General features: G+C 44.3%; 1 protein-coding gene across 1 annotated transcript in view; it reads right to left on the minus strand.

Moving 5' to 3' along the window:
- GAR1 (GAR1 ribonucleoprotein) overlaps nt 1-27,109 on the minus strand; it is a 100,282-nt gene that overhangs the window by 17,042 nt on the left and 56,131 nt on the right. Inside the window, exons 4-5 of the mRNA XM_086961609.1 lie at nt 16,673-16,732; nt 5,133-5,277 (exon numbers count right to left, since the gene is read on the minus strand). Of these exons, the coding sequence (XP_086817735.1) occupies nt 5,133-5,277; nt 16,673-16,732 (205 nt within the window). The remainder of the gene's footprint in view (nt 1-5,132; nt 5,278-16,672; nt 16,733-27,109) is intronic.

Genomic DNA, 27,109 nt, shown 5'->3' on the forward strand with positions numbered 1-27,109 from the left:
ACATAGCTATTCAGCGCTTCCTTGGACTAGTCCTAATATTGCAGATTCATATTGGATCTTGCCCTTCTTCGGACTCTGCAGCATCCCCAACAGTGTTTAATTTTGATCTGTAAATAGATGCCTCTCAGTAGCCACATTTGAATGGACTATTCCCAAAAAGAGCAGGGTCAGTACTTAGCTGCAAATGATGGGCCTTCGTCTGGAATGACACTGGGTGAAAAAAAAAAGGTTTGGAATGATACCCGAGCGAATGCCAGTGGTTAGACTATTTGCAAGCACTCCTCCTATCACCTTTAAGGTGAATGATGAACCACCACATTTTTATCACCATAATCTGCCAAAATCTAGCTACTGTTGCATTGTACCAGGTAATATGAGAGCATAAGCCATTCTGTATGTCACTTTACCTGAAGGCAGGGGGATCCCTCAGTACATACTTTATGTTTTAAGGGAATTATGCATGTACAGTGGAGGGAATTAAACTGTATTGGCTTAAACATTCCACTTTACAACACTCCCTTCACTTGAGCATGCTAGGCACCATTCCTCAGTCAATTCTTGAACCTATTCCGTATGTGCCAAATTTTCTGAGGTGATCTTTTCTTATCTGCTTCCAGGACACTATACCATTAGAAAACCTGCCTGCGTCCTTGCTCCATATTCAGTGTTAACTCCATTAAGCAGGAGGAACTGGGTGTGTTTGGGAAGACTGTCCAGACCTCGCCTGGCCAACTTCGCATACTGCAGGAACTGCCCTGGTCCAACCTGAAACTCTTTTAGTGTGTCTGGGAAGGCAAAGACTTCTCCTGGGTAAAGATTGCCTAAAGTGCGACAACCCCCAGACCTCCAGTGGGTAACAGGCATGTCTCAGCTAGCTTGTTTGAATAGTTTCAAGTGCCCACAATTTAAGTACCCTGGAAGAGAGGGCCTCCATAGGACTCTTTCTATAGATGCTTCCCAGGCTCCTCCTCTCGCCCAAGTTTTGGAACACTACCTTACCGTCCGATGAGAAAGCAAGATTTACATTTTCAAGTAGACTCGCAGCTTTCTGAGTACAGTTTGACAAACCTCTGGAACTATCGGTATTACTTATGTCAATTAGGATGGTGAAAGTGGCAAACTGTTTTTGTGGCAGTCGTTCCTACCCCACCCACATACTTTTAGCCTGGTATTTGATGCAACTTTGACTGACATGTACTGGTTTTCCCCAAAACAAAAAATCTTGTCACTTGATACCCAAGTGACCAGGACTTAAGCACCTCTTTAAGTCACTAGTAATTGGTACCTCTGGTGCCTAGTGCATAGGTACTAAAGAGGGGTCCTAAGAGCTGCAGCATATCTTGTGCCACTCTAAGGGAATCAGCACCAAACTTATACAGACTGCCACTGCAGGTTGTGTGAAAAGGTACTGAAAAAAACGAAAAAAACACAGCACACACCCGTGTGCCATGTCCCCTAACACAGCCTGTAATATTTGTAAGTCAGCCTTACAGTCCTAAGGCAGGGTGCATTATATAACATGCAAGGGCATATCTGCATGAGCAGACATGCCCCAGTGCTGGTCAGTTCATTTACTGACAGTACAAGCGATTTATGTACTGGGTTCTGGTCAAAACTAGTTTCCCAGCTACATAATGGCATTACTGAAATCTATGGTGTTTGGCATCAAACTCCTCCTCTGGGTAAGGGTTATGTCCACTTCCCACAGGAAGTGATCATATAGAGGGTGCAGTCATCCTAAAGGCAAGTAGCCCATTGACTATTACCAGACACTCCCTGTAATGCCCCTAAATACAGTAATTAGGTGGCATCCCTGATGCCAGTACGTCAGACTTCGACAGACACAAAGAATAAGTGAACAAAGAGGACTGCTGACCCAAGAAAAGTGGAGCTCGACTGACTTGGGGCCAACCCTGCCATCGAGCCTGCTGCACTCGACCCTCGTGGAGCAACTGACTCATCCTGCTGCTGTTCAGACTCCAAGAAACGCAAAGGGCTGCTAGTGCTTCGCCAATTGCCAAAGAAACTCACTTTGAGTAGAGGAGCTACTCCCAGCAGGCACAGGCACCAAAGAACCAGTGCTCTGTTCACCATCCTGTTGCTTACAGAGACTACAGAGTTATCAGCCGTAGGAGAGGCAGCTGTGCTCCTACAAGTCAGATCCGTCCTCCCTCCAAGTGTGGGGATGCCAGGACAGACCAGAGCCACGCAACACCAATACCTTGGGTAGCGGACACCTTGCAGCTGCCAAGGCTTGTTGTGTCCAAACCAGACACAAACATCAAAGAAGACCACCATGCACGTCGAGGGACTTTAGAAACAATGAGCTGCACAGAGAATGACCCAGCTGGCCTGTTGGCCCCCTTCTGCAGAAACCCAAGACAAAGAGTGAGCCCCAACCACCTCCACTTGACATTTCAAACTACCTCTGCACCTCGCTGACAAGTGGCTGAAAGCAGAACATGTGCTCCCCCATAGTATAAAATTATCGACTATATTATCGAAAATTGTAAAACTGCATACCGTAAAAAAGTATTCCGTCCACTGCCCCCCACCCGAATCTGATGATTTTAGTATCTAAATTCATATGAAAGTATGTGTTATTAGGTCTCGCACCTTGCGACGCAGTGCGAAGTGCTGTCGTCAGCGACTTAACTCTCAAGTGGTACAGACCGGGTCATGAGCAGGCGATTAGAGTCTGTGGACGCGCACTTACAGGCACGCGCACATCTCCCAGGCAAACCCGCATGCAGTTTCACTTTCGCCCCATGCTTTTAGTGCACATGTAAACACAGCATTTAACATTTAAGTCTTGTAACATGTGTAAAACAGCCCCCGTCACTTACCTCTCGGGCTAGCTCGGTTAGGTGCGTGTGCGCGTTGTCAGATGCCCGCGCCCCGTTGTTTATCCTCCGCCTCAACAGAGCATTGCTTCCGAGGTCTGCTCGTGGGGAGCCACCGGAGACAGAGCCCAGGGCTGTTTCCTGCCTGCACCCGGCCCCCGTCCGACCCCTCTTCGTTCCCGCCTGACCCCTCTGCTGCAGCTCCACGGTCGGCCCTCGCTCCCACACAGCTCACGAGCGGGGTGCATGGAGGACCCAGGAGTGTAGCGGTCCCTTCTGTTGTGCGTGTTGTCAGATGCCTGCGCCCAGTTGTTTATCCCCCGCCTCAACAGAGCATTGCTTCCGAGGTCTGCTAGTGGGGAGCCACCGGAGACAGAGCCCGGGGCTGCTTTCTGCCTGCACCCGGCCCCGTCCGACACCTCTTCGTTCTCGCCCGACCCCTCTGCTGCTGCTCCGTGGTCGGCCCTCCCTCCCACACAGCTCACGAGCGGGGTGCATTGTAAATGTTGGTTTAAACCTATTGCGGCGGGCATGCGACTAAGGTGTAAATTGTATGTTACATGTGTCAGGTTCTGCCACATAATATAGGTGTTTTTTCTTTGTAGGAATTTTGTATGCTCTTTGTCCACAATCTGACCGCCTTTGTGCCTCGTGGTGGATTAATAAAAGTCGTAGAGTTTACAGGGAGTCCTGATGAGTCCCCCACAATACATTCCAACTCCTTGGGGTATGCACGGATTGATCAGATGTGACGTCATCTACTCTGCTTTGTTCTAATCACTGTAAATGTCTGTGCTAAGTTGTTATCATTTTAAATAACTAGAAACATCAAACGTTTACTTATTTCAGGCTCTGCTGCCCGTAGCTTGCACGGCTTGGGAGGCAGGTGTGTGATTGTTGTGTTTTGTATGTGTGTGTGCGTGTGTTTGCGTGTGTTGTGTATGCCTGCATGTGTGTGTGCCTGAATGTGTGGTGTGTGTGTTTGCGTGCATGTGTGTGTACGTGCATGTGTGTGTGGTTAGTTGTCTACAGTTATCCCTGGGGTCGAACATCGGACCTCCCAATCCTCATAGAAGTCCCATAGAAGCATCACACATTTTCTAAAGTGTACTTACACAATTCTTGCACACACCTATCACAAGTTTGCCTACAAAACCCCATGTGAAAGCCAAGGATTTTTAACAATGGCATTCAAAACAAGCATTTGCAAATCTAATCTGCCTTGGCGTTGGGAACTATTGGCTTGTACATTTGTTTTTAGTGATGCTGTGCTGTGTGACCTAAGAGAAAACAAAACTAACTTGGTTGTATTGCAGCTGCAGTGACTGTTATTTTGTAGGCATGTGTATCAGACATACATTAGTCTAAAAATATGAGCAGGGTTTTTTCCATTTGTTTACGGATTCAAGTTGGGTTGGTAAAGCATTATTAAACAAGCATTTGCAATGCAATAGGTCTCACATTTGCAAGACTGAGCTGTTGGCATTGTAAATGGCAATGCCTTTTATTATGGCAATAGCTTAAACTCTCGCAAATGCGAGACCAATTGCATTGCAAATGCTTGTTTTTAGAAATTGGTGTAGAGATTCTTTATTGAGTATGTCTCTCACTTATGGCCTTTGTGTGTGCAATAAATGCTTAACATTACCCACGAATATGCCAAACTGCTCACCCACACAAGAGCATTTGGGTTATCATTTGTTGCTCTGTATGCCAACTAGAGTTTGCCTTGGTTCTTTATACAGTGTAACTCCTTTTGGTGCACTATATAAAGAGACAGCTTCCTACAGTGAGGGACTCAAAAGCTGGATAATTTTTAGGGTACATGATAATGTACCAGCCAAATGTTTTTCTTTGAAGATGGCTTCCGTGTGCGCTATTCAGTTTATAGAATTAGTTGAATGCAAACAGTTTCACAGGCATGCAAACTTTTGCACACTTTCTTTCGAACCAGATTTCCTATATCATATTAATAGCACAAGTTAACTTTGCAAGTGGTATTGTCCAACAAGATGTTTTAGAACTTGATCCTGTTTTCTACTGCAACCCTGACCGTAAACAGCGCAGAAGAGTGAAGAATTGAACAAGATTTTAAGTAAAGGGAGAGACTAAGCTAGAGAATAAATAAAAGGGTCTATGGTGGAGAATTTACAGTCTTTAGAATGCAACAGTAAACAATTCAGAATTACAAACAAAAAGTCACTGACCACATAACAGGCATGATATTGAGCATATAAAATATGCATCTTTGCCACAACCATACAGAACACAGACCATGAAACAGCTTACCTCTACCAAATCCTCTTCCACCACCCCTTCCTCCACCTCGGCCGCCTCCCCTGCCTCCTCTGCCTCCTCCACGGCCACCTCTTTGTCCTGGGGGCTGAGGTAGGAATCTTTGCAAGGGCAGCAACTTCATTGGGTCTATGTAGAACTGCAAGGATTAAAGAGCGAATAAGAATAAATCTAATGGTCAGCATCATTAGTGCAGATGTTAGTCTGTGGCTTACCACATTATACTATCTATGAAAGAGCCACAACCGTTTCCCCAAAACCCTACTGCCAATTTAACCACTAGCTGAAGCAGAATAATTCTGAAAGGGCCTTTTTCTTAAGGACAGATGAAGTGCATACAATTCTAAAATAAAAAAATAAAGTCTGCAACATTAAAGGTGCATAATAATCTTCTGAAGCATGGAATAGTCTCCAGATTCACACACTTAGAACACACAGCACGAAGGAGCAAACAAGCAACTTAACAGTACCAACAAATGACACTACAACTGAAGATTTGTTTTTGTTTAAGGACAAAGAAACTTTGTCATGCACCCCACAAAAAAATATCAGTGTTTGCAATGCTGTTGCCCGAGCTCAGGGTCCAGGCCCTGCTCCCTTTTAGGTATTTACCTTTGAGACGGCATCAGGTGTTTTGTAAGACATTCATTCATAATATAGATACACGGAAAGGCTTCAGATCAGCAGGCCTCATCCACTGCTATTCACATTCAGCTTCTTAAGAGTACAGCATGGGAAGAGGTGCAGCCCACTTTACCCATTGGATTCCTTCACTTTGCGTGACTGCCCAAAACCTGGGCAAAGTGTGATTGAGGCGAAAGGACCTACTTTGAGGTAGATGTGAACAAAGTTGGCTCAGGATGCTATTTTATTTTAACTTTAAATATTGTTTATTTTTTTTATTTTGTCTGCACTTCAGGTGCCCATTCAGGCAATTTATTTTCCATCTTTTTAAAGTTGCTCTCATACAGTTGATAATTGATTTTGTAACACTATAGCGATCTGCAATTTGAGCTTTTGGCTAGGTGGTGATGTAGTGTAGTTCCTAGTTTCCCACTAGGCCCTGCGCATTGGAATAACATGAACAGTAGTATCGACGTAGAAGTGCGGATCTTCCATAATTGGGTTTGTTACCAACTAGCTCAGAGGTCACTGGAAACTTTCTTGACTGAATAGGAAGTGATCAGCTTCCCTGGCACAGACAAGAAGGGATTCAGTTTTCCAACAACCGTGCAACATGACAACTTTGCTCCTCAGATTAAGAGTCAATCTCTAGGGTCGTGTGAAACAATAGACAGTTATTTTACTCAGTCAGGTTAGTGCAGATTACTTTCACAATATGTAGAGAATAGAGAGACGGGCGTTTGTCAATAAAGGGTTAACATTTATTGAACAGTCTTTCTTCTCGTACAAGAGAAATGTATTGCCACAATTGCAAGACTTGTTATTATAAAAAGTACGTACAGTAAGATAAGTATAGCAAGATAATACTGTAAAAGCATTGATATGGTTTCTTAGCCATACAATGATTTAAAAGTAATAAAACATATATACAGTCATATATACATTAGGCTAAAATACTCAACTGGTGCTTCTAACTACGCCTACCCCAGTGTGCCTGACCTAAGCCTAACACGTGGAAGGGGAGTAAGTAAGTAGCTTTAAGTTAAGTTGGTTTTGCCAAGGTTTGCTTCAAGAATTCTCTTCTAAGGGTTTAGTCAACACCATACCTCTGAATAGAATGATGGAGGTCTGGTATCTCCTTCAGGGGGAACGCGGTATCCCAGTCACCCGCGAGGGCAGACTAGAAACGCTGGAGCTGGATTTCTCTGCAGGAGAAAGGCAGCGTCTCTCTTCAGCGCGTCGAGGAGGAGGAGGGGGGACAGCGTTCGCGGGTAGCTGGCATCTGCTGGGCTTCTTCGCAGAGGGACGGCTGTTCAGCTCCTAAGCTCACCACACCATCGTTCACGCTTTAGCAGCGATAATGGTATCAGTAGCTTCACCAACAGCAACGGGGCAGCAGCAGCATCAGCGTACTGCATACAGCATACAACAGCAATGGGACACCAGCAATTGCTTAAGGCAACGTTGGTAATATTTATACCTGACAGGTGCCTGGTTTGACGTAAGTTTGCTGGACATAAGACGTCAATTAAAGATGTCACTAGGAAGTGATAGCTATCAGTTGCTCATTAGAGTTCCATTACTAATCAAAACACAGCAAGCGGGGATTTCCAGGTTTGCTGAGTTTTTATCTTGTTGAAGAACTCGGTGTGTTAATCTAGGAATATCAGATAGTGACTTCTGCTCTGTCATTGCACTAATTGGTTGCAAAGGAAGTGGCAGAGAACTATTCTGGAATGTGGCTCTGTTCGTGTGAGGCCAGAGATGACTTTCTGAATATTGTACTTGAACGGCTATGCCAATATAGGAAATAAATGGATTTATAGCCGAATAGGGGCATAAGGTCACAGTATCGATCAGGAACCTAGATAAAAATGCGACAGTGATTTATTCTTTTCTCCTTCACAAATAATAAACAAGCATTAAAAATGCAATAACTCGTCTTTTATTAAGTTAGTTCCATTTGCTTTCCTATACAATACCTTTAGCAAAGCAAATGGCTTTAACTTAAATCAAAGGCGAGACCTGTTGCATTTTTAATGCTTGTTGGTCCTTGTTCTCGCCCCTCTTGCTTGTGGTCTATCTTGATTAACAACCTTTGAATCCGTAGGATTGCGTGGCAAAGCACGTTTGTAACTGGAATTTGTATACAAGAGCACTGTTTATCAACAGTAAAAAAAATACTACATAAAGTGTTATTTGCATCTCACCATACTACTTTGGTGTTGCCTTCATTGTACCATAGCAGTGAGTTATATGTAATATGAATAACTTTAGGTTGTGCATCCCCCTTCTATAAATGCTGAATGTAGCTAGGTGTAAGGGCTTCTACCTAGATCGAGGTATTTACCCTGGATGCTGTGGACAGAAAATTGCTCTTCGGAAATGAGGTAATTTCCAGTAGATTCCTTTGCATCTTGAGCGGTTATGATGAGAGTAATGTTCAGTGGCTGCTTGCAGGTGTTGTTTTAAGAGTATTAGAACTTTTTGTTTCCACCAGTTTTTTCGGCAAGGAATGAGTACGAGGTTGACAAGCTGTGACCAACGTGACAGAAGCTTGAAACCCACCAAGGCTAACTCCTCAATTCAGCCATCAGAGTCGATAAACTGAGCGCCTTAGCCTTAGCTTTGGCAGTAGTTGCACCGGTTTGCAGTGCTTAAACTGCAAAACTCATTAAGCGATTGTGTTTATTCTTGTTTTTCTCCTGTACACAAATTGCCTCGTGTGAAACACTTCTAAATGCTCTTGACCTTCATGCAGGCCCTTGTAATCCGCCCACAGAAGCCCCGGCCTAAGGATGTGAGAAACGCTCTGCCTTGGGCCCCCCTGTAGATGTCCCCCTCCATCAGCCTGCAACCTCAATCCCCGGGTCCTCTTCCAGTGCTGTGGTCTGTAATTAAAGCCCATGGCGTTGCGCTCCACTCTCAAAGGCCCTGTGCAGGGGGTCTTTTATTGTTATCCTTTCCCAGTCCCTCTGCCCCCAGAACTCTGACACCCCGCGCTCAGGGGCAATTTCCTCGACTACTTCATATGCAGATATTCGCACCTCGAGTGGCTGCGGGTGGGGTCTTTCCAAGCCAGACCTTTTCAATGGCCACGACCACCTGCCAGGGAGCTAGCATTGACCGGGCGGTTCAGATGGGAGGTGGACGGGGATTTTTAGCAGTCCCCGTGCTGGTTTTACCTTTCCTCCTCTCCTCCTGTGCAGGGGGGTAGGTGACTCTCCCTATCAAGTTCCGGGTGCGCTGTTAGGAGACCAGCTCACAAAGCTACAGCAATCACTCACGCGGGTACCCGTGCAACAAGGAGAGTAAACACATTAAAAAAATTAAGAAAATCGTGAAGGAAAAGGAAAAAATTAAAACATTTATTTTCTTCCTTTGTATGAGGAGCCACGTTGTTCCTCTTTACTTTGAAAAAGTCCTACATTTTTTTTTTCCCTGCTGGTCCTTTAAGCACTTTTCAAGTCCCCGGGCCAGGATAGACAAGGCAGCGTCCGACATGATCTGGTTAATATGTGTTACGTGTTACAAAGAGGCGCTGCAGTGAGACCTCCGATGTACACAGTGATTATGCAGAGCAGGGCTAGTCTGTGCTTTTCAATTCTCACGGACATCGCTCAGTTAACAAACGAGGTGCCTCTTACTGGCCAAATTAATATTTTAAAAGCCAAAGGCGTATTACCCATTAAGAAAATACATAGCAACAACACTGTAGCAAAGAATACTTTTTATGCGCACAGTAATGAATTGCGGCGCTCTCCGTGTCTTTGCATCTGCACCCTCCGCCCTACCCTAAGAAAACCCAACACTGTACAGTTCGAGCTCACTTACAAAGTGGGGTTGAGTAACAAAGGTCAGGAGTGGGTCAGGGGATGAGTGCGTTACACATGGTAAATTACGCATCTGAACTTGCCTGGCGTAAGAATTTTTAACGATACCGTGACATGCACTCCCTTAAAAATAGTTAAGGCAACATCCTTGGCGCATGGCGGCGCTATACATGAAAAAAAGGCCAGAAAACTGCCTTTTAGTGGTTGAAGAGTCAAGTCAAGTCAATAGATTTATATAGCGCGCTACATACCCAGAGGGTCTCAAGGCGCTTGAAGAAGGGTGGGGAATTACTTGTCGAATATCCACGTTTTAAGTTGCTTTCTGAATCCTAGGTGGTTCTGAGTAATATTGGAGTATTTACGGGAGAAAGGGGTCTGTGTGAAATATGCACGACTGAGTTACTCTAACGTCTTGCGTTAGTTTATCGCCTTACCAAACGTTTGGGCGCCATGTAGTGTAGTTCCTAGTTTCCCACTAGGCCCTGCGCATTGGAATAACATAAACAGTAGTATCGACGTAGAAGTGCGGATCTTCCATAATTGGGTTTGTTACCAACTAGCTCAGAGGTCACTGGAAACTTTCTTGACTGAATAGGAAGTGATCAGCTTCCCTGGCACAGACAAGAAGGGATTCAGTTTTCCAACAACCGTGCAACATGACAACTTTGCTCCTCAGATTAAGAGTCAATCTCTAGGGTCGTGTGAAACAATAGACAGTTATTTTACTCAGTCAGGTTAGTGCGATCTCTGTTGCAGTCTTCACAATTTTGAGCAAAACATTGAATATCTATGCTCATTCCTGGCCACCAGTACTCTGATTGTAATTCTTTCAGAGAATCCTTAATTGTTTGATGTCTCAGACCCAACCCCATGTGTGCTTCCAGTAAGAGGAAGCCCCTCCTGCTTCTGTTTGGAATTACTCTGTCCCCCACTCCAGGGATTAGAGCAAAAGGGAACGGAGTTTGCATCGATTACGTATGCATAATTGAGTGGATAGTTCACGGGTAGTGCTGCACAGTCGCCTTTTTCGGTCGTTTTTACTGCCAGCATGGTTTCCCCGTCTATGTATTTTTCTGTACGCTTTTTTGTGGCTACGGAAGCCGGTTTAGTTGCTTCCGCTGTGGCTGTATTAGCCAATGAATTCCCTGCAACGTGAACGCCATCACGTTGAAGACTCTGTGCGTGAATCACGTGAGTCTTTTGTAGTTCTTTGTGTAAAAGAGCTACCTGTTTCCAGAGCAATTTATGCTTTATTGTGGCACCTGTGTCATCTTTGTAATCGTTTTCAATCCAGCTCTGCAGTTTATTGTTGTAAGAGTTGACGCAAAAATGAGAATCGCACACGATAAGTGTCGGGAATTCACGTTCTGCATTTTCGAGCGCCATCTTCAAACATCTGATTTCAGTTCTCTGAACCGAACAGTTTTACAGATTCAGTTTTTGTTACTTTCGGTCTGAATTTACCGCACAGCCAATGACCTTTAATAATCGCACATGCTGCATCGTAGGATTTTCTCTCTACGTTGAAATGCTGTACAAATCCATCTGTATAGATTATACAGGCGTATTGTGGGAGAGGCAGAAGTTCGATTGGCAGAGGATATTCTTCATATTCTAAATCATTCAGTTCTTCGAATTGCGGGGCGAAATAGTATTTCACGTCTTACGCTCCTAGAGAATCTACACACTGTATCCATTTCGGATCCAGTGACACCGTAGGCAGGTTTACTGGGCTGAATAGCGCATCGAAGGCGGATTCCGCTGTGAGGATATTAATCCGTTTGCTAGTTCTCTTTCATTTGCTAATGCGATTTGCACTGCTTTCACAGTTCTTTCTGTGTTACTGAATGTTTTTTTCTGCTTGTGTGTACAAGTGAGATTTAATTGAAATTGGTACCTTTTCTCCCTCATTAGAGGTCAGGTACGTGAATCCGCATCTTCCTGGGATGACTCGGATTACAAGATCGCGTGTATTGTCACGTGTATCTAATTTTGTTTTTGCTAACATGTCTGTTTGCAGTGATCTCAAAATTTCTGTGTGTTTTTGAGTCCAATTGTTTTGTTTAAAATCAGGTTTAATTAGTTCGTAGAGGTTTAACCCTCTCTGCGTAATTTAGAATGCAAGTTCTTCCGAAATTCAGAAAACCTAGTATGGATTGTAAATTCTTCAGCGTTTTTGGAGCTTGGAGTACAGCGCACTTCTCTAAGAAGTTGTCCGCTAGGCTTTTCCCTTCACTTGATAATTCGTACCCTAAAAATAGTACTGTCAGATGGGCAATTCGAGACTTTTTAAAGTTGAATTTGTAACCCTCTGCTGCGAACCCAAGTATAATGGTGTTCACTCTTTTCAAGTGAGTATCCAAGTCGTCGTCTGTGAGATATCATCTACGTAAGATAATGCCTCATCATCATATATTTGTAGTAACTCTGTAACCCTAGCTGAGAATAGTCCTGGGCTGTTCTTGAACCCCTGTGGGAGTCGACAGAATTTTTTCTGCGACCCAAATGCTGAGAAAGCGGTCAAATATCTGCTTTCCGGTGCAATGTTTTGACAAAAGAAACCATTAGATATGTCTAATGTCGTTTTATATTTTTTCCTAACTATGTTATTCATTAGGGCTGCACTATGCGAGTTTTGTACTGCAAATGTTTTACAACATGCATTAAGGTGTCTGTAGTCCAAAACTAGACGATATGAATTGTCTGGCTTGGAGACAGGAAATAAAGAGGTGCATGTTTCAATCACCCCCTGGTATTCAAGTTGATCTAAAATCTCCCTGACTTGTTTTTTAGCTTCTTGCTTAATGGGATACTGCCGTTGGGCAGTTGGTTCACTTTTTAATTGGATTTTGTGAGGAGGTGAGTCCTCATCCCATACTACATGATTTTTATATAATGCAGGTGCCTGGGCCACTGCCCATTTCCTTGCATATGTATATTTTTTGTGAATCGGAATGTGATTCGAGAAGGCAGGCATAATCACTTCTTCGCCACGAGGGCACTCCCTGACAAACTCTGGGGGCCAATCTTTTTCAGCTAACAGAATATCATAGCCTTTTGAGAGCTTACCCCAAAATAGACCCTTTATTTTCCTAGTCTTATCACCCTCTATACGCAATGTTATTTCGTATATTTTATGGGGCTCGCTAAGTCTGGTGTCGGCAGTTTCAACCTGAATGTATTCATTTGTGTCCACTGTCTCCAGATGACTCATCAAGATCTTGCGCGCTATACTGATTTCTGCTGCACTGTCCAACATTGTCAATGCCCACTCCCCGTTTTTCAACTGTGTCCTCAGTATTCTCGGCATGGTTGATTACTCTAATACTGGCTACCTTCTTTTTTTGAAATTGATATTTTTTACTCTGAGCAGGTTCCTTGTCTTTGGACTTGGTGTGCTCTCCTGGGTCTGACCGTCCTCTTCTTTCAGATTTCTGCGAAAAAGATAGAGAGGGACGTGTATCAATACTTTGATATCTATCAGGTTTTTTCAGATTATCCCTATTTCTAAGGTTATATCTTTTCTCAGAGGGCTCCCTCTGGGGAGACTGGTGTTCTCGAGTCGGAGTTCTTTCCCTCCGTCGAGGAGACCTTCCTCTGGACTGGAAAACTTTTTCCTTGGGAGTGGATTGTTTATTTCCATCCCAGCTCTTTTTAGGAGTGTTTGAATTATTTTTAATAAATAATTTTACTAACTCTATATGCTTTTGTTAATTCTCTTATGTTAACTAAGAGTTCTTCTTTAGACATTTTTGCAATGTCAGGATGTGGTGGTAAGCTGGCTAGACCCGGCCACGTTGCTCCTGGTCTACCTAGTGGACCGAGCCTGGTAATATGATCATTATGTTTTAGGGCGCCATTAAACCAGAGCAGGTGCTCTTGGAATTTTAGTGGGATTTCAGTCTCCTCGAAAGGAGCGTACTCTTCCGGAGGTTCCTCTATTTTGTAATAGTGAAACTCTTTTGTTGTAGCGTTTGCCGCTGGAAAGTTTATCCATGAAGAGAATACCTCTGTCTGCCGATATTCGTGTGCCTCTATCACGAAAATTACTGTACCACCTTGTGGTGTCAGTCCGTTCTCTATAAGTTTTAACGTTATAGATTTTCTTAAGTGGACCGGGATGATAATTGCATCCGGGTCTGTGTGTTCGGGACCCTGCTGAGTCGCATCTGCTGCGGCCCCAGTGGTTCCATTTTCTCCTGGCATTGTATAAATGCAAGGTTTGCAGAGTTGGTCTCCAAGGAGACAAAGATTAGGTGCACAATATTTTGGAACACTGTATCCTTCAACGTTGAATAAACCAGAGCTTTACAAAGGAATCTCTTCCTACTAAGGTCGGGCGGATTTTAACCTTTCACCTACTCCAGACGCTCCCCTCCGAGGATTACATCCTTTTGGGAGACCTCAACTTTCACCTTGAAAAGAACAACGACCGCAACACCACCACCCTTTTGGACAACCTCGCCAACCTCGGACTTAAACAACTTGTCACTACCCCCACCCACATCGCAGGTCACACACTCGACCCTAACTTCACCTCCAGCAAACATGTCTCCTTCAGCCACTTAAGGCAGCATCCTTGGCGCACCAGCGAGCGTGGTGGCGCTATGCATGAAAAAAAAGGCCAGAAAACTGCCCTTTATCGCGATAAAGATAAGAATCCTTTTGCGACAGCAGAAAGTTAAGTGAGCCAGTCCAAGTGGGATGGCTCTAACAGAAAAGTGTACGTCACTGGACGCTCTTTTCCAATGGCTGGCCACCGTTTATCCTAAACGGTGAGGCCGGCCAATGGAAAAGTGGGGCGGGGCTTAATGCTAGCTACGGGAAGTCACCTAAAATCATAAAATCTTGCCAGCGAGACTGCACATGCGCAGCCATCTCAGGCAGAGACCTAAAAAAGTGGGACAAAGCAAGGTAGTGAAAAAAACCTACTAGCAAAACAATAACAGGCAACACAAGTGAATTTATTTAAATATACTTTTTTTATTGCAAGCACATGGCACTCAAGCTAGGAGGTTGCATGTTATTGTTTTGATTCAGAAAAGGGGGTGGTGATGGACAGAGTATCTGAATTAAGCCGACCACTCCTACCCAGTCCAAAGATCAGGACTTGATCCATCACCGTTTTTTAGCTCACTGCACCATGTTATTGTTTTGAGTCATATTTGCACAGAAACAAAAAAAACTGTTAAAGTGACGTAATAGGTTTTGGAATTAGATATATGGCAAGGTTAAAAAGCCCAATAACCGCTGAAATAAGGCTGTTATGTTTAAGTGAACTAACTCCAACTTGTGCCCCATCATGCACCGCTTAGGACCTTATATACTACATCCGTTATGACATGGTAAACAGCGTCATAGTAGACATCACTGATTACGCTTGAATACCAACATTGTTGAAATTACTAATGAGATCAGTCAATGATTCTGACAATGTGCTATAGGCTTTGTGAATGAGAAGTAATGCAACCTAAACCTATGGTTGGAATCTCAGAAGCTCAAAGATGCAAACGAAACTGGATATTTCAGAAGTAAAGTACTTTTGATGGAGGTCATTGTATTTCACTTGTATTGACCCAAAGGAAAGATGCCGGGTGTGGGGGGGTGTGGGGGTTGGGGGGGTGAGGGGGGGCTAGGTCACTTGCAGACACCTGGCAACTGAACAGTAGATATTTTTGAACAACCTTAACCTTTGCTGTGAAGGGCTACTGGGTGAGCAAGTACGGTCACCCATGGTCATGGAGGGGAAGACGCATTGCCTGGCAACAGGAGAGGTCCTGCAGCTTACCACCTGCTGGCGGAGGCCATGTATAGAGGGGGTTGGCCACATTCGAATGGTTGGACAGAGGGCAAGCCCCCACCCAACCCTCATTACATGTTGGATGCAGGGTCTAGTTCAACACCAAGGTTTGCAGACATTCTACACTGTGCATGTCCAAAGTTTATGCATCGAGGGAGTTGGCCGCATGTGGAGGGGTGGGTGCAGTACCTGGCCACAGGCTAAACCATGTTTAAAACTTGCCCTATGTGTTGCTGAAAATAGTGTGCTGTGGAAGTTTGATGCTTGCAAAGGGTTGGGTGCAGTGCCTTGCAAGAGCATAGGAATGGAGTTCAAATTTGCATGCGGACCGTACACTCAGTTTGGCTGGAGGCTAAGACTGAGATGTCATGAGTGATGTCCTTAATTATATCATTTAACATATCAGTGATGTAATATGTGTGGTCCTAAGCAGTGTATGATGGGCTGCAAATTTTAGCGGTTTCACTAAACTAAAACTTAAGTATTTCAGTGGCTTTTAGTGTTTTTTTTCTTTAACACAAGCTCATGCCCCATTCCAATCCTTAACTATAACCAATTTAAGTGTTGCTTTTTTAAGTGAATTTCTGGGCTTTTATTTTTACATAAGTTAAAGGTCTTTGCACCTAACTTAACTAGAACATCACTTTAAACTTCGTATTTTTCAGTAAATACATATTTTTGCTGGAAAAATATACAGGTCTGCTGGGATCCAGATCAGTTCACCCATCTATTCACTTCACTAAACAAGCATTTGGAGACCCCCTTCACATTTACACACTTCTACCTTGGAAAGGTACTCCTGCCTTTGACAGAAGCAAATCTGCATTTGTTTAGGAGCCAAGCAAATAGCTTTTTCAATATTAGCTTACTTTACGCAGCAACAAACACTCCTACACCATGCACCAAAACTTAGGAATAGGTGGTTCTCATTTCTAGGGAATGCAGTCATGATGACTGATCTGGAGCCTACCAGATGAATTGAGAGTGGGAGCGCAAACACAGCCAACCGGGAGAGTAATGACAAAACCTGAACGAGCAATCACAAAATTAGACAACCCCAGAAGGGTTACAATCATAGCGACCCGTTGATGGAAAATTATGTTAACCGCAGAAGACACTGGAAGATTACAGCTAGAGATGTATTTAAAAAGGTATGTGAACAACTTTACCAGTTGACAGTCTCTATAATAAATTTGTTTTAAAAAGAGGGAATAAAAGAAGAGCAGCTTTGATAAAAGTAGAAATAGGAGGATTATCATAGTGTGTGGTGGGCTTACCTTTTGTAGCTTCTTGAAAGAAGAGGGCTTCATATTTTCTGACAGCTTAACTGAAAAATACTTATGTACGGTTTAAGGAATATAACATGAATGTGTTAACTTAAAATTGGGCCATGAAAATTTTCAGACTGGCTTCCTAAACTCACACATAAAGTAACAAACCTAATGTTAAGCTTTTATTTCAAGTTGAAGTCAAATCAATCGTATAAGATGGGGGCAACGGTTAAGAAATAAAGATGTATAAAGCCTTGGATTTGCTGGAGTAAGAACCTGTGTACCACGTGTCGCAATTTCGAGTTGGATGGCAGCTTGGTACATTCTCGATACAAAAAAATGTGCTTAAGTTAACTAGGTCAGTTTCTAATAAAACAAAAATAAAAAGCTTTGCAGTCTCAGTTTTGTCAACCAGAAAAGAATAACTAGTTTCCCCTGAATTGAAGTTATTGCAGGATTTTCAATAACAAGGACTCCCAAAGACAAGCATATTCATCAGTTCACAAGGCTATTTAAACATCAACTCACGAATACCAAAAGTTAATTTCACACAGGGGGTATGGATGTTTTCTTTCAAGCAGACCATGAACTTAAAGAGTTTAAGGTATCTGGAAACACTAACTTCTCTTGAAATACAATCATAAAGTCCACAAAAAGTCTATTTAATATGTTTTGATCTGGAACAGTAGGTGCATATCAGAAGAAATTGGGGGTGGGGGAACAGTACCATCTGTTTCAGTATCCCTCTCTTTACTGCGATCATAGCCACTAGAGAGTGCCTTGTTTTAAGTGAGCAGTCACCAAGGTTAGGCCTCTTGCTGGACAATAGAATATGCTTGCACCAAGGGAGGAGTACTAGGAAATCAATAGATTCCCGAAGATGCTGCTCTTACTTCTTTATGGCAAGAAAACATACTTAAATTATTATTACACAGCTGTGGTACCGAACGGTACTGGAATACTATACACAGAAAAAACATCAAAATTATGAGTGTAATGGACATTCAAAAAAAATGTATTAAAAGGAACATATTCCTTCTGTTTGAAGAGCCTTTTCTAATGATCCCTGATCAGGCTGTTCTTCAATGTATCTGTCTACGGTATTAGACATTCTCCCGCTTTCCACCACATTAGAACACTACTGTCCGTCTATTGTTTCACTGACAAATGGCTTACATGTTTCTTGGCCCACTACCACTATCCTAAACTGACTTCCTGTTTTTAGCCTATCCTGAACAAAGTTGCTTTACTTTTTTTTCTAGTGCATTAGCTTCTGCGCCGTTTCTATACTCTCTAATTTCTAAATTATTAAGTTCCACTGATTATTCTGGTATGGTCCTTGTGCTCCACATTGGAATGTTCATCCGTTCTGGTAATCGAGCCACCAGGCTAACCATAGGGCTCAAAGAAAGTGGCCCATAGAACATCTAAACAGGCAATTTAATATCATTTGCACCCATCTACAGGAGAAACTATGCTTTCTGGCTCAAATTAGAGTGCAAATAGAGCCTCTACATCTCGGTCTTAAAACAAGATCAGCCTGGTCAGAAGGTGATTATAATTGTTTTTGGGAAAGCATTTTTTTTGCTTTTTTTTTTAACTGGGCGAAGCAAAGCAAAAGCAATCAGCTTTGCACCATAATCATTAGTGAAAGAATTTATGGCCCGCCTTCTGAAACAGTATTGCTCGTGAAAAAGAGTAGTGGGGAAGAGGAGGAAAGGGCTTTGCTGGTATTGCAAAATCTTTCTCCTATAATAGAGGCTAGGCTTGCTCAGATTATATTGTATCTTTTTGACTCAGGATAACTAGGAGGCAGGAAATAAACCCAAACTCAATGGCATAATGCACCCATCTTAGTCCTATATCCTATGGACGTAGACCAAAGTATCGAGCAGGCCTAGGTACCTAGGCAGGCCTTGGGTTTGAGAGATCTGGTGTTGCTTCTTTCTAGCTTTAGAAATAATATAAATACCTAGTTTCTCAACAGATTTTTGGACTGGCCGCCTGTCATTAAGTGCACACAAATTTGAACTGAGGTACTCATTTAGCCCCCTAGAGACAAGGCTGTGACCACCACACAACACTTTGATGAGGGGCAGGCTTTATCATCTGGAGTGATGAACTTCTGTTAACTCCTATTTAGACTACTAGCAATTTGTTCATTAGAAAATTACATCACCAACAGAGGCTGCTGAACATCGACCTTTATAGGTTTATAATCCGAGCAAGAGGAATAAATGCTCCACCAGTCATACAGGAGTCCACTGTGCGGACACGGATGAAGCATCCCCTTTATAGCGCAGACATAAGTAGGTCTGATAATCGTACAAACTAAAAGACACTGCACTGCATATGACCCTTACCTACTAGATTCATGGGAAGGATAACAACCAATAGTTGCTCAGACAGTGAGCAATAACAATCAGCTAGCAGCCGCCACACAGCTATCTCAGAAATGTCATAAGTAATTAAGAAGCAGATTGGGATGCAAAGTTGTAAAGAAAGGACAAACCAAAGTGCAATAGCTTCAGGCTAGATAATTATTGCTAGTAGATTAGACCCAAGACCATTCAACTACTGGGAACACTGGGTAATGCAAAAACGGAAGCGTTTTAGACAAGTTATAGAATGTGGTTCAAAAGTGCAGTCTGTAATTCTGATAAAACATATTCTATCTTCTGACGGCAAACACAGAACTTCAGCACTGTTATAATGCCTCTCTGTACACATTAAAAACTAAGGGCATTCATTAAAGTTTAGTTGCGAAAAAAGGCAAAGGTGTGTAAAGCCATCAATAAGCAAAACAAACGTTAAAGTGCACGGTACTACTTGTAGAAAATGTGTTAAAAAAAATCTCATTCCAGGGAAGAATTTGGAACATTAAACACATTTTTGTCAATCATTTAGATGACTAAGGACAGAATGGCCACATGTCTTTGGGCTTAAGACAGATCAACCCATCTGTATTCCAATTGAATAGAAATTGTAGGGCAATATTATAGGAAAATACAGGCATTTGTGTTCACGCAAATGTTACAACTTTAGCAAGAAACAATTAGTGTCTAACAGGATAGTCCTCTGTTTTGGAACTTCTTCGTTGAAAGAAAGTACTGAAGTAATGAAAACAAAGGGAAAGTGTTATCTTAAGGAGAAAAGGGAAGATTAACATGAACGTCAGCTTCTTTCATTAAAAACGTACACCAGTATTGGTGTCTTTCATAGACTCAAACAAAAGAGAGGGGATCAGTATAACCCAAAAGGAAATAGAGCACCAACTTACTGTGAAGTAAAAAGAGTTTTATCTTTTGGAAGAAATAATGTCAAGCTCATTCAATCACTGTACTCAGTCAGAATCCCCACACGAGATTTAAACAAATCGCTCCATCCAGTGAAACACTTACAAGCAAGAAGCACTAATTCTATAAAAACAGACTATTTATTTACATCATAAAAAATCATTCCAATGAAGGTACAGTCAATATAAAATATACATTTCGTTTTTTTTTTAAACAATGAGACAGAAATACAGTTAAAAACACTTTGCATGTGATAGTAAAGGAGAAAAAGAGGACAGTAAACTTTGTCTTATCGTTGTTAATTCAGACCCTCTATGGGGAACAATGGGTAGGGATTCCCTTCCCTATGTCCAATTATTTGTTGACCACTTCCAAATTTGACAAATGTACAATGCGTCAACGCTTTCGGAGGCTTTCGCTGATTGTAGCCTCCTTCAGGACAATAGCTATTTTTTTTCTCCTTATCCAAAGAGTCACCTGTGCAATCGCACATAGGTGACCTATTTGTTGAGTTAAAATCTTGAATGAGGTTGTGTCAATGTTTCACAATTCCTCAAGCTGTAGGGTAACTTCTAGGCATAGGCAAACTTGATTCTATGTTGCATGCTTTTTTTGTCACTGGTTCATAAAATAAATTGCTATGCAGTCGGTTTACCCCTCTAGGTCATGTGTCTTGATTCAAACCGTTATTCCACCCCATGGATCGATAATTGTTCTATGACGGTGAATCCCACACCTGATTCCTGGGGGACCAGTGTCACTCACGATTCTTTTCTGACACCGGGTAAGTATCGCTCGTGGTTTTAACAGTCCAACGGCCAACGTTCCCGGGTCGCCCTTCCGCGTCAAGAGATCGCGGACAACATCAACAAAGGGATTCACATGCTTGAATATTCCCCGCCGTCGAAGTGGGAGTCCCACGGTAAATAAAATAGCAATAAAATACTAATAATATATGTTTGTAAAAACATAACACATAAATTACCCACTAAAAATAGTTGCAAATACCAAATCATAATTCCTACATAGGAATGCATGGCAAGAGAGAAATACACTTAACATATCCTGGTCATTAAGTAGTCCAAACTACAGCCAATCAGGCGCAAGCACCCCTCCAGAACCTTCTCCGCAGAGCCCAGTCCCACAGATTTTCATAGCACAGGAGTGACCAAAGAGTCTATGAGGAGAAGCGAGCCTCTGAGGGGAGGTGGGTGGGTCGCATGTTAATCTATGAAAGACACTAATACTGGAGAACCACCTGTTTACAGGTAACAATTGTTCTTTTCCAGTATTAGGGTGTCTTTAATAGATTCACATGCTTGAATAGAATAGTGAGCAGTAGTAGCCGGAGTGAAGCTGAAACCATGCATGCATAACGCTCAGACATAATAAGCTATGCAAATAATCACAAAAACCATACACAAACCATAAAAAGGTGGAAGGAAGACAGAGGCTCGCCTTAGTTAAAAAGATTAAGAAGCTCTGCCGATCCCACTGCCGTATCAGCTTCGTTGAAGGCCTCTAGGCAGTAGTGTTTCGTGAAAGTGTGCCTGTTCGACCACGTGGCTGCTCGGCAAATTTGATGGAGCGGTACACCAGCAAAGAGGGCTGTAGATTAGGACATCGCCCTGGTGGAATGAGCCCTCACTGTAGACTGAAGAGGCCTGCCGGCTTTTTGATGGCAGAAGGCAATTGTTGAAGAAATCCAACGTGCTATTGTTGGCTTGGTAACAGGACGTCCCTTGCATATACGTCCATAGACAATAAACAGTTGATCGGACCTGCGAAAAGGTGCCGTTCTGTTGATATAAAATGTAACCCGGTACAAAAGGGGGTGGTGTTGGACGGAGCATCTGAACCAAACACTCACACCCAGTCAGCAGATCTGGGTTTAACCCATCACCGTTCTTTAGCCCACTCTGCCACCCCAGTTCAAACATGGCCATATGCAAATCAGTCTGACCCTGTCCCTCATGGGAACAGTCCTGCCCAAACTGCCGTGCCATGCCTTCCCTGGACCGGATTCAAGCTTCCTAGGACCGGTTTCTGGCATTTCAGCCGTCTTCAGCCAGGCTTGCTTGAATCCAGTGGCAAAGTGAGCAAGGGACTCACGTCTGAGCATACTCTGCCAACTTATGGCGAACAAAGCGGTACAAAAGGGGGTGGTGATGGACGGAGCATCTGAACCAATCAAACACTCACACCCAGTCAACAGATCTGGGTTTAACCCATCAGACTTATTTGTATATGGCCATGTCTGAACTGGGGTGGCAGAGTGGGCTAAAGAACGGTGATGGATTAAACCCAGATCTGTTGACTGGGTGTGAGTGTTTGATTGGTTCAGATGCTCCGTCCATCACCACCCCCTTTTGTACCGATATAAAATTTAAGGCATCTTTTAATGTCCTAGGAATGTAAGCGTTGTTCTGCCGAAGATTGAGATTAGCAAAGAAAGTTTTTAATAAAATAGGTTTAATAATGTGAAAATCAGTGGGCAATTTAGGCAGAAACGCTAGGTTAATGCGAAGCACTACACAGTCAGATTTGAATTAGAGGAAAGTAGGCTTAATGGTTAAAGCGTGGATATCAGTTACTCGTCGCGAGGAGGTTAAAGCAAGCAGAACGGCCACCTTCCGGGTGAGAAACTTTGTGGATAGGTTCGAATGGTGCCTTCATTAATTGTGCCAAAACAACAGTGAGATGCTAAGTAGGAGGAGGACGCCGAATGGGCGGGAACTTTCTGAACAGTCCTTTGAAAAATTGGCAAATGATTCTAGAAGAGCAAAGCGAGGAAGAGCCATCTTGACGGAAACGAGAAAGTGCCGCCAAGAAAATCTTTAAAGTGGAATGGGAAAGACCTGACTGAGCCAGTTGTAAAAAGAACAACAGCAGCTGAGCCGGCATGGAATGAACCGAATGGATTTTGTTAGCAGCGCACCAATGACAGAATCTTTTCCACTTGAGCTTTTAAGTCTTAACTGTAGACGTAGCTCTTGCATGAGCAAGAATGTCCCTGCATTCTGGGGAAATACTCAAATGGGCAAATTCAAGGTGCTCAGGTTCCATGCCGATAATTTCAGAGTGTAGCGGTCCGGATGACAAATCTGGCCCTTGTCCATCGTTAGGTCTGTTCAAGGATGAAGGAGGATGGGCTTGCACTGTGAGAGGAGGAGCAGCTCAGAGAACCACGCTTGTTGAGGCCATCTGGGAGCGATCAGGAGAATGTGGCAAGGCTGTCTCCGCATTTTCCATAACACAGAGGCACTAACGAAATCGGAGGAAAGGCGTAGGCGAATAGATCGCACCAGTTCATCAAAAGGCCATTCCCGCACGATCCGAGGTGGGGATGCCAACTTGCGTAAGATGGACATTTCCGGCTCTGCGGAGTTGCGGAGTTGCAAAGAGATCCAAGGGCGGACGACCCCACCGTCGAAACACCGAGTCGAGCGTTGGCTGATGTAACTCCCACTTGTGGGTCGAAGACGCGGACCTGCTGAGAGAATCCGCTAGGATGTTGGAGATGCCTGGTAGGTGTACTGCGGTCAGGGTAATTTGGTGACTGAGTGCCCAAACCCAGATAGTCTGAGCCAGTCGGGACAGGAGAGGAGACTTGGTTCCACCCTGCTTGTTGACATAGTGCATGCTGGTTGTGCTGTCCGTTTGGATAAGAACCGATTACCCCTGAATCAGACGATGGAATGATTTGAGAGCAGAAAAATGGCCATTAGTTCCAGCCTGTTGATATGCCAAGAGCGCTGAGACATAGTCCACTTAACCCTTAAAAATAGACCTAGAAGGGGTGCGCTCCAGCCGTCCAGGGAGGCGTCCGTGGTCAGAATCAACTATGGAGCGGTGGAGAGGAACGAAGTCCCTGTTGCAATGTTGGACGGTTGCGCCCACCACTTGAGAGCTGCCTTCATGCGAGCGGTTACACAGATCAGGTCGTTGAAAGTGCCGGTGACCCGACGCCACTGACTGTCCAATTCCTCTTGGATAGGGCGAGTCTTTAGTCTGCAATTTGGGATCAGAGAGATGCAGGACGACGCCATCCACTGAAATGACTTTAAGATGCGGACTGAAACTGACTGTTTTGAACAAATAAGAGCCACCAGGCGGAGAATCTTCAATTGGGGCTCGTGAGACACGAAAGCTTTGGCTAGAGATGTATCAAGAGTGGCACATAGAAAGTTTCTGCAGAGAGCTGGGTCGACCTGCGACTTCTCGCATTAATGTAAAGACCGAGGGAGCGAAAGACATCCTGACAGAGTTGGGTAAACCGAGACAGCTGGCTGCGAGATTGTGATTTTATGAGGCAATCGTCCAGGTATGGAAAAATTTGAACGCCCTGCAGACGCAGATAAGCCACTATTGGAGGCAAAACTTTTGTGAAGACCCGAGGGGCGGAGCGTAGGCCGAAAGGCAACACCCGAAACTGAAAATCTATCCGTCCTACTCGGAAGCGCAAGTACTTTCGATGTCGTGGAAGAATCGGCACATGAAAATAGGCGTCCTGAAGGTCGATGGTCGTCATGTAGTAGTCTATGGATAGAAGACGCAAGATCTCCATGAGAGTCAGCATGCAGAAGGATTGGCACTTGAGAAACTTGTTTAGTGCTCGCAAGTCTAGGATCGGATGCCAATCTCCTGTTTTCTTGAGGATTAGGAAAAATCGGGAATCAAATCCCATCCCTCTTTGAAACTTGGGAACCACTTCGATGGCACCTTTTCCTTTTTGTATCACAATACGAATTTGTTTGAAAAGTTCTTTGAGGAGGGCTGGAGATGGGCCGGATGGAGGAGTGTGAGGAGGAAATGTGACGAACTCCAGAGCATGGCCCTTTGCTACAATGTCCAGCACCCAACGGTCTGAGGTGATTAAGGACCATTGAGAGGAGAACAGGGAGATTCGACCTCCAACCTTGTGTGGTGAAAGCAAGTCATTGTCTTTTGGATGTGGAACCTCTATACGAGGACTTCCTCTAAATAGGACTTTGAAGATTGCTGACGGGAGGATTGTTGTAGCTGGGAATAATAACGTTGAGATCCTTGATTGTAGGAGCGGTATTGAGTGGAACCACTGCGAAAAGTAGAGGAGGCGCACGCACCCCGAAAGGGCTGCTTCCTGAACTGCAAAGTGCCCAAAGAACGAGCAGTGTCAGTGTCCTTTTTTATTGTTGGCAGTGCCTCGTCCACGTGTGTGCCAAAAAGGGATTCGCCATCATAGGGCATATCCAGGATCTTCGCCTGAACCTCCTGGCGAAAAGAGGTCGAACGGAGTCAACCCTGGCGTCGTAAAACAGCTGCTCCTGCGAGCGGACGGAAACCCGTGCAAGCAATATCAACTGCGCAGTCAATGATTTCCTCAGACGCTCTCTCTCCCTCTTGAAGGATCTTTAAAGCTTCCGCTTTGGAGGACTCCGGGATGAGGGCCACAAAAGCAGACATGTCAGATCACATCTGACGGTCGTAGCGCCTCAATACGGCTAAAGAATTTGCTGCTCTCACTTGGTCCAGGGAAGACATGGCTTGGTAGTTCGGGCTGGACTGTTCCCATGAGGCACAGGGTCAGACTGATTTGCATATGGCCATGTCTGAACTGGGGTGGCAGAGTGGGCTAAAGAACGGTGATGGATTAAACCCAGATCTTTTGACTGGGTGCGAGTGTTTGATTGATTCGTATGCTCCGTCCATCTCCACCCCCTTTTGTACCACTGTAGTAGAGGCCATTGTAGAGAATTTACGCCCAATGGCGTCGAGGAGACTACCTCCCCGATCAGGAGGGGCCGTGATGGGAGAAGTTGGGTTCCTGGAGCAACGCTGAGCCGCCTGGGTGACCACAGAATCAGGTTTATGCTGCGCAATTAGGCACGCTGGTGAACCATGTGGTGCCTTGTACTTTTTCTCTAAGCGAGGTAGTTGCGCCGGGATACAATTTGGTGTCGCCATCAACTTGACCCCCTCACTCTTGATGAAATCGATGATGGGAACCGTATGGACCTGCTTAAACAGTTGACTTGAAGTCGTGTAGAAAACAGTCCTCATCTCTTTGGACTCTAGGTAGCTTAACGCATTGAGCCGTTCTATCAATGAGCTGATGGAAGCTCGCAATGTCCACAGGAGGGGAATCACCTGGCGTTACGGGAGGCGGGGATGGGGTCTGAATTTGGTAGTCGTCCCACTCTGCCATATTACCATCGTCATCATCCCGAACTTCACCATCTTCTAGCTCTGGGCGGACATAGTCATCCTCCTCATCAGGATACACTGTAGTGTGCATCTGAACAGAAGTTTGAATTTGAGGAGATGGCGCTACTGGCTGTGGTAGTGGAGCCGTAGCAGGAGTCATAGCAGGTGGAGTCGCATTTGGCCCCGGTGAACCCTGGTGAGATGGTGGGAAACGCCTATTGTAATCATCCAACATGTGCTGGAGATAGGAGATGAGAGGCAGAGTGGCTGTAGGAACTTGACTGGAACGGTCTTCTTCCTGAAAATATTAATCTTCATGGTCATCGCCATAGTCCTGGCATTTAATAACCAATTCAGACACGCTTCGTGCCGCCAAAAATGATCATCTACATCCTCTTCGGAATCATAATCCTGTTCAGAACTTGTGGCAAACAAGGGTGATGGAGGTTGCGTATCGCTCAGAATGGAAATTTGTTCCACAGGGACCTGTCGACGCTGGTGCAAAGGGTCAGCTTTTGAAGAAGACTCCGATGATGGAAGCGGCACCAGTGGCATTGAAGCAAAGGCGGATGGCATGGTCGTCCGCGAGGTCGTCTAAGTAGACGCTGACGACGGCATAGGCGTCGATGGAGCGGTCTTTGATAAAGCGGTCGTCGACGGGGCCGTCGTCGGGACAGCCGTCGGGACAGCCGTCGACGGAGCCGCCGTCTATGGAGCTGCCGTCGACAAAGCACTCGTCGACGGAATGGACGACGAGGCTCTCTTAATCTTGGTCGACGATGATGATCTGGTTGTCGACGAAGGAGTCTTCTCCGACGACAAGGCAATAGGTATCATCGACAAGAGTTTTCAAGCGGAGGCCTACCTTCATTGACATGGAAGACGTCGACGCTGCCACAGTCAACGAGCCAGAAGCAGAAGTCGTCGTCCGGGTTACCGGCGACGAACCGGAGATGGCGGA

This window comes from Lissotriton vulgaris, chromosome 3_1 (assembly GCF_964263255.1).
Source record: "Lissotriton vulgaris chromosome 3_1, aLisVul1.2, whole genome shotgun sequence".
Lineage (NCBI taxonomy): Eukaryota > Metazoa > Chordata > Amphibia > Caudata > Salamandridae > Lissotriton > Lissotriton vulgaris.